We start from the raw sequence: 8,378 nt of genomic DNA, 5'->3' as shown, positions 1-8,378 counted from the left end.
GATAATAAACTTATTAAAATAAGTAATAAACATTATTACGAATGGGATGTTTGAGATTTGAGAATTTTAGTTTTTGCTTTTGTTTTCAAAAAGATGTTTGTAACTTCCCTTCGATGGAGTGCTATTACTCCCGAGGTAGTATGGAGTTTGCATTAAAACACAATCGCGGCCAACCCAGATTTCTGACATAATTCCAACTCTATGTATTCCAAGTCGATAAGGATATATATGATTGGTAAAAGTGTATAGCTGCAAATTAATTCATTTTTATATTTGGGCTACAAATGTTCAAATCCGCTAGCTTTTTGAGCATGACCTCGCTACTTTTCAATATCCAGACCTGGCAACAGTGTGTGTGTTTTGCGTGCTTTTATGTTGTAAGCGGTGCTGTATGTGATGGTGGGTGGACTATTTTGCGGAGAGGTACTCTTGTTTTACTGTATGGAACGGATCCATAGGTTGTAAAATGTACAGAAAAAATTGCGTAAGTATTTCAATTGCCCATATTATATCGAGAACAGAACCCAAACAACCCCTGCAGTGCTTCTAACTAGCGATGAGTAAATTCCCGGGAAGATATCTTTCGGGAATATTCCCGGGAAGATTCCCAAAATGGGACTTTATCCGGGAATTTATGTACAATCAGAAAGAAAATTGCATTCTATTACTATATTATGATTTCAAAGTTGAATTAATTTTTATATCACAGCATATTATTACTGTTATCCACAGAGGATTCTTTAAAATATATATTCTGAACGGTACTATGTTACTTTATTAACACATTATTATATTTAGAGAGTACGCATAAATGTATATTTATTTACAATATGTTCTATCAATTAAATATGTGTGAAAAAATTATATAGTAACAATTTAAATTTATATGTAAGTGGATTTGCTCAACTTGACATTACTGATATCATAAACACATTAAATTTATAAATGTTAAAAACCAATTAGGTTGGGTAAATGCTAGAAGATACATGTCTCACCAATTTATCAACATTTGCGCATACATATTTATGTTCACAAAATTTGCAAGATACTTACTTATCTTTATATTTTAGCAGGTAACATGCCTTACACGACCTTTCATTCTACCTATTTCTCGAAATTCCATACGTTAATTCACATGCAAAAGAAGTCCGAGTACCTCTTCAGAAATTCGAGTCAGAGAGAGGAGACAGACCGACGTCTATTACTAATGGTGGTTCAGGGTTTATTAATAGTACTTCATCTCTATTTCTACATAATTCTAATTTACTTTACAAAATGGTTGCTTTTCATCATTTGTAAATTAGTACCTTGCTAATTTTGGCTGCTCTTTAGCATTGGGGGCCAGCTTTTGCACGTACTTTTTTGCGATATTCTATTCCGATGCGGTTGTTTTATTGTTTCATACGTTAAATTACGTTACCAACATCAAATTCAAACATCATTGCAGAGCGAGCGTTGGCGAATGAAGGCGGGTTTGAGCCCCGCATGGCACGTTGTTTTCTATCTTCGTTACCAATAATTGACTTTCTTTTCTCACATAAATCGCTTCCACTTAACTTTCCGTTTTGTATAAATCCCCTACTTCCCTAAAAAAATGTGTTCGATACTTTCTTGACTATTTGAACATCACTATCAACTCATTTCTTCCGTAAATCATCCTATTTTTTGCTAGTTTTCGCCCCCAATACTAAATAATTACCTTACTTTTTAGTGCTAATGGAAATTGAACTTAAAAAATCATATTATTAGTTATATAAAGTACCGTCAAATAATTTGAAATTTTTTAATCTCCAAATTCTTTAAAACCTAGAAGTAAATCATAATATATTGAAATAAAGTAATTAGCCATATGGTTCTTATAATTTGGAAGATAAAGTAAAAAAATGGAAATAAATTCCTTCCCGGGTATTTATAAGCCAGGGAGGAAACCCGGGAATATTCCCATTTTTAAATTCCTTCCCACCGGGCAATGGGCAATGGGAATATTACCGGGTGTTTTCCCTGATATATAAAACACGGGAAGGAATTTATTTTCATTTATTATGATTTACGTTTTAAATAATTTGGAGGTTAAAAGAATAAAATTCGTTGACTGTACTTTATATAAGTAATTAATAATAAGATTTTTTAATTCCCATTTCTATTTGTACTAGAAAGTAGCAAAATACTAATATATAAATGATGAAAACGAACCAGTTTGTAAAGTTATTTAGAAATTCTCTAGACAGAATTGTGTATCTACACATCGAATAACCGTTAGTAATACCTTTTGTCGTCGTCTGTGGCTCGAATTTCGCTCTCTGAGGAACAATCAAATATTGAATAAGGCAATCTTTGTAGCTGTAAATATATTTACATTTAAAATTAAATATTATCAAAATAAGGGTTGCATCTCAGGATGTTTTGTTAGTACTGGCGTTTCCGGATCTGTGTTAATTACGATTTGTTTTCTTCTTTACGTGTGTATACATGTGCCAAGCGTTATTGCAGAATTTTTGTAACACCGTAAATATTGTAAATAATCTTTTTAAATTATAGATTTAATAGTACACAGTAACAAAGCACAGTGTACTTTAATCAACATTCTGTATATAGGCCATTACTTACACTGGCAACCTTACGAGTTTTTCGACAGACTAAGCATCTTGTGGTAGTTACATAACTTAATTTCTTTATAACATAAGTAATTAATGTGTTTACAATATCAGTAGTAGGGTCAAGTTTAGAAAATTCACTAACATATAAATTTAAACTGCTTAGCGGTGTAAAAGTTTGTGGACTTTCTATACCAAATGTCTCTAACATATTTACTCGCATAAGACATTTTGTAAATATACATTTATGCGTACTCTCTTAATATAATTAAATAACATAATACTGTTCAGAATGTACGTTTTAAAAAACTTCTGGAGATAACAGTCACAAATATACTCTGATAAAAAACTAATTGTATTTAGAAATCATAATAGCAATAGAATGCAATTTTTATCTTGTTTGCACATACATTCCCGAAATATTCCCATTTTTTGAAATCTTCCTTGGATGATTCCCAGAGAATATTCTCGAAAAATATATTCCCGGGAATTTGCGCATTACTACTATACCCATACTCTTACTACTACTATTTATACTGTTTATCCGTTATGTAAAAGTGCATGCCTAATAACGTAATCTAACGTAACTTAATTTAGTCCAACCAAATGTAACTGAATGCAGTTCAATTAGGTCAATTTTTACGATTTTGAAGTTGGTCCGGCGATACAGCAGTAATGTCTAATTTTGCATCTGTGACCTGTATGTTGTATCTCTGAGCCCTTATTTTTTTTAACCGTCATTGTGTTTGTAGAAAAAATATACCAACGTGAGTGTATAAAATTTTGAATTCACAATGTGGCAACGTGAATTTATACATGTTTATAAATCAACTTAGGGGTTAACTTTGCAATGCCTGCACCAACTTGTATACTCACTCAGAAAAAAAAAAACTAACTGAAAATGAGTCAAAATTACCCTAAGGTTAAGCTAACCCGTTCCTATCTCTATCTTACAGTACTATTCCTGAAGCGGCCCTACTTGTCGATGCATAGGTGGGTCGAGTATATTAAAGTTTACTCTGAGTTAGTATTTCACGTAAAAATTCGTACTTCTTACGGTTCTCATTATCCTCCAGAATTTTTTTCTCTCATCACAAAATTCTACATAACATAGATGGAATTCACGGGATCCACCAGAAATAATTTGGTGGAATTATACTATACGAATCGAGAGATTCTAAGATGTACGGAAACATTTGGCCAAATCTTAAATTTGCTAACTTTATGTGTAGAACAGAAACCATCCAATCGCTGCGGGGCTTCTAACCCGTTCCTACTACTACTCCAACTGCTACAACTACTTATCCTATGGATCTGTATAGTAAAGCTGCACGAATAATTGTTTAAAACATAAATTATTTCATGATTTGTGTGTAAATACTCGGTACAATAGAAAATATCTACAATAAAAAAGAAACCAGTTTGTGCTAAGGTGCTACCAAACAACACGAATACCTTGTGTTTCAAACACTGCGAATCTCGTGCTCTGGTGTGAGTCATTAGATCAGCCTAGTAATTGCATATCTTGAGAAAGATTCCTCCTGGAGTCCCGTCATTCCTACAATCAATCACTCGCAAATAATTTTCATAAATCCAAAGGGATTAATATGCTGCTGATAGTTCTGTCATACAGTATACAAAATTAGATTAAATCTATTGATACGTATGAAATGCCCCTGCAGGAAAAAGATTACCGGCTGGCACGTTCAATAAATTCCTTTTCCAAATTTATGAGAATGGTATTGTCAGGTATATTTTCTCGCCATTTTTGTGCTAGGATGAGATAAAATCGGTATCAGTCAAGAACACCGACAGAATAGTAAGAACGATTTGCTCTTCATCCAGTAACTAAATTCCGATCTATGAAATCCAGGGTATAATTTAAGACTGCTAACTTCGTACAATTACGAAGGAAAACAAAATAAATCTTGATTGGAAACATGTCTTTATGTGGGCACAGTCTCAGTATGTTCGGCTACTCCGTACGCATACGTCTTTAATACCAAGTGTTAATATGTCTTTGGAAAATTAATTGTAGTAGTGATAAGTTGAGAAGTTTCCTGCCTAAAATTGAAAGAAATACTGCGAAAGCACCTGTAACCCTACTTCAGTCCGATCGGAAAAACCTCCTTAGAAAGTTTTGTAGCTCCGGGAGGAAACATTCACTGACGTAGAAAAAGGGACTTGAGATAAAGATTATCAGGCAACTATGATATAATGTACTAACAGTCATGTCTAAGTCAAACCAATATTTGTAAAACGAGGAAATAATATGCGATTGTTTGCCTGTAAGATAGAGAAAATCGTGCCGATTTACTTTAAGCCCACTACTCGAAATAATTGGTGAAAAAAATATAATTGTTTCACTAAATTCCTTCTTATTAAGCCCTGAAGGATTTGCGGTTGTCAACATGAAAATATGTCGCTTGGCCTAGATAAAGTTCTATGGGACCACCAGAAGTAATAGTTGAAAAATTACAATTCTTTTACAATTTGTGCATAAATACAGCTTCTGGATGTATAATGTAACAACTACAGCGTAAAAAATCACCAAGCTGTGCTACGCAGCTATTACAAAGTACAAATGCTCTCTACACGAGTCGTAGCAAGGCGTGTGCGGGGCTGTGTCAAAAGGGAGCCTCGATAAAATGTAATAATGTATAAGAAACTTATAATGATATGGAAGAAAGATCCTATAGGCCTATGATATTTAGTATGTAAGTAGAAGAAAGTAATAGGTTTTCCTTTGACAAGAGGTAAAATTTAAAAAATCGTATATTGGTGAGTACTTCGATATTTCTTTATATTTATGTATTTTTAGCATTTAGGTATATCCTTATAAGAAGTAGCAAAATTTCGGATATTTTAAAATACTGCTTTCAGTACTTTTTACATCCGTAGTGTGGTCACAAACAATTCCAACCACTAACTCAATCACAAGTGGCAACTACCGTTATCTTCTTCCTTTATTGTCCACTGCCCTCACCTGTTCTTGTTACGCCACTGTCATAAGGACCACAGTTTCTAAAGTTTAACATGCAATAAAATAAATGAATATGACACTCTTCTCGCCAAGTAAACTGCACAGAGATTGTTTATGATGCATTTTTTCCTTAGACTGAAGTAGATATTCTTCGAACGAAATATCACCAAGCAGACACCATCGGCTACACGCAAAAATTTTTTTTTCAAACAGCAGATAGACCGACGTCTATTACTAAACTTGATTCAAGGTGTATTTATGGTACTTCATTTCTATTTCTACAGAATTTCTACATTACTATACAAACTGATTCCTTTTCATCATTTGTAAGTTAGTAGTTTGCTTCTTTCTAGTGCAAATGGAAATGGAACTTACAGAATCATTTATCTATTATACTTCTACAACAGCGATTAAAAGCGCCTGAGCTGCAACCCATAACTTTGGCTTTCAAATCTTTCATTTACGGTTATGTGTGATTTCACGTTTAACAGAGACAAACATCTTAAGTTTGTGTACTTTAAATAAATAAGTTAACTAGAAATAAATAAGTTAATAAAATTTATGATATAAAATTATTGCGAAAAGCCTTCGTATTTTAATAAGCCTTCTCTAAAATAAATGCACGTGAATTGAGCTTCCATCTCCGAGTTCTTTTAAACTGTATGTTATGGACGTTTATGTTTGTGGTCAATCCTTTCGACAATGAGATCTCGAAAACTACAGGCTCTCACTGATCGATTAGAAATTTTGCTTAGATTGTCCAGTTGTAGTTGAATATTTTTTTAAAAAACATTGTCATTATTTCTTTATTACATTTTTAGCTGTCATTATAATTAATTGTATATGTAATGTGTTTGCTTATTACATACTGCATGCAAGAAGAAAGAAAACACTGGTCATGCATAATTAGAAACTCCAACAGGAAGTAGGCTCAAATCTTGCAAACGGTGCGAGATATTGGGAAAAAATCGATAAAATCTCCCCTTTATGATACGCCTTGCCGATTTTTTCCAAGACTACTTTCACTTGTGTCTGTAAAGGGACATGCAAAGATGTTGTGCGGAATGAGAAGGAGATTTATGCATCACCTGCGAGTGATGCGCTGTGTAGAGAGCGCAGGTTCAACTAGTATTATTAATTAATTATATAAAGTACAGTCAACGAATTTTAATCTTTCAATCTCCAAATAATTTAAAACCTAGAAGTAAATGATAATAAATCAAAGTAATTAGTTATGTTATTATTATAATTTCGAAAATAAAGTAAAGAAAGGGAAATAAATTCCCTCCCAGGTCCCAGCAATTTACCTAAGTATATGCCAGGAGAAAAATCCTGGAATATCATTTTTTATTTTCCGTCCACTGGGAATAATCCCACTGGATTCCGCTACTAGTGTCACTTTGCCCTAACCTTAGCTAACCATGTTCAGTCTAACCAAATATTTTGAGGTCATTTCGTACTGTTCTTCAACAAATTGTTTGCATAGTTTATCAAGGCATAGTTATGCGAAGTGACATAATAACTACTATTTAGATTATCTCGATTTTTCAGATACGCTAAAATCTGTATATCATTGCTGTCATGTTTTATCTTAAAAGCTAGTAATATAGTAGAAAATATTTTAGTTTTGGCTTTTCTGTGCTCATGCAACAGCTATCTACGTTGAGTATTAGTAAATATATGTAAAGAAAAGAGAAAAAACTAGTATCGTATCTCCATAAAATATAACAATGTATTAGAAAAGTATAATGATATGAAAGAAAAAAGATATAGGCCTATAATACTTCGTATGTAAGTAGAAGAAAATAATAGGTTTTTCTTTGACATGGGGTAAAATTTAAAAAGTCGTATATTGGTGAGTATTTCCATATTTCTATATAGTTCTGTATTTTCGGTATCATTATTTTGGTATAAGTAGTAGTAAAATTTCGATATATTTTAAAATACTCCTTTCAGTACTTTTTACATCCGTAGTGTGATTTTAAACAATTTAACCCACTAATTAAATTTCACCTGAAGCGGCAGTTACCCTTGTCTTTCGGCCCGCTCATAACTTTTGTTAAAGCGAATAATATTTTTCTTATTGGTTTCAGATCTATTGGTTTTTCTCGAACATTAACTACTGAAGGTTTCAAATCTACGACGTGAACAGTTTTGTATGATCGAAATGGCTTCACATTATTTCAACTTTTCCTATAATAAAATTGAAATAAAAACAGAAAACGATCGTATTAAAGTTGAAATGAAAAAAGAAAATGAGTCATTTGAAGAATGTGATTATAAGCTATGTGCTAGTAGCACTAATGACCATAAAGACCCTCTTGCAGTACATGTGGAATATAAGAAACGAGAAAGTGCAACAGAAGGAGAGAATATCGATTTACAAAGGAGTGAAGATAAAACAATATCAGATTGGAAACTAACTTCGAAAGCTATATGTTTGGTGAAGCGTTTACCAACGGCTGATGCATTTGTAAATGCCGAACATTTTCGCAGTAACATCAGGCCATCATCTTCCGATCTTACAAACATCACAGAAGGGTCAAGCAGTCACATATTTGCCACTATCGGAGACAAGAACGATGACGAAGAGGATGTTCAAGAAAATGATAATCGAGAAGTTGGTAGCAATGCACAGGCCCTGAGGTACGTTTTAAGGCATTTACTTAATGCAACTTTAGGGTTTTCTCTTTGTATTTAATGATAATTAGTCGCATAACCGTTTAATGAGAAATATTGAAAGTGGTGCTTTGTAATTGTTTAATGAAATGGCAGGCAAACACACTATTAATGTAACGTGT

The 8,378-nt window shown here is 32.9% G+C and overlaps 1 protein-coding gene across 3 annotated transcripts in view; it reads left to right on the top strand.

The window, feature by feature from the left end:
• Positions 1-358: 358 nt before the first annotated feature.
• LOC145665078 (uncharacterized) overlaps positions 359-8,378 on the top strand; it is a 186,071-nt gene continuing 178,051 nt past the window's right edge. For all 3 annotated transcript variants that reach the window (XR_014127549.1, XM_081732347.1, XM_081732346.1), the window contains exons 1-2: positions 359-484; positions 7,671-8,223. Coding sequence is in view for 2 of the 3 variants with exons in the window: in XM_081732347.1 (XP_081588473.1) it covers positions 7,736-8,223 (488 nt within the window). In the remaining variant the exon portion in view is untranslated. The remainder of the gene's footprint in view (positions 485-7,670; positions 8,224-8,378) is intronic.

Source organism: Thermobia domestica, chromosome 11, assembly GCF_964235325.1.
Source record: "Thermobia domestica chromosome 11, izTheDome1.hap1.1, whole genome shotgun sequence".
In the NCBI taxonomy this organism is placed as follows: Eukaryota; Metazoa; Arthropoda; class Insecta; order Zygentoma; family Lepismatidae; genus Thermobia; species Thermobia domestica.
The sequence above is the reverse complement of the archived record's forward strand: the minus strand, read 5'-3'. Positions and strand labels throughout refer to the sequence as shown.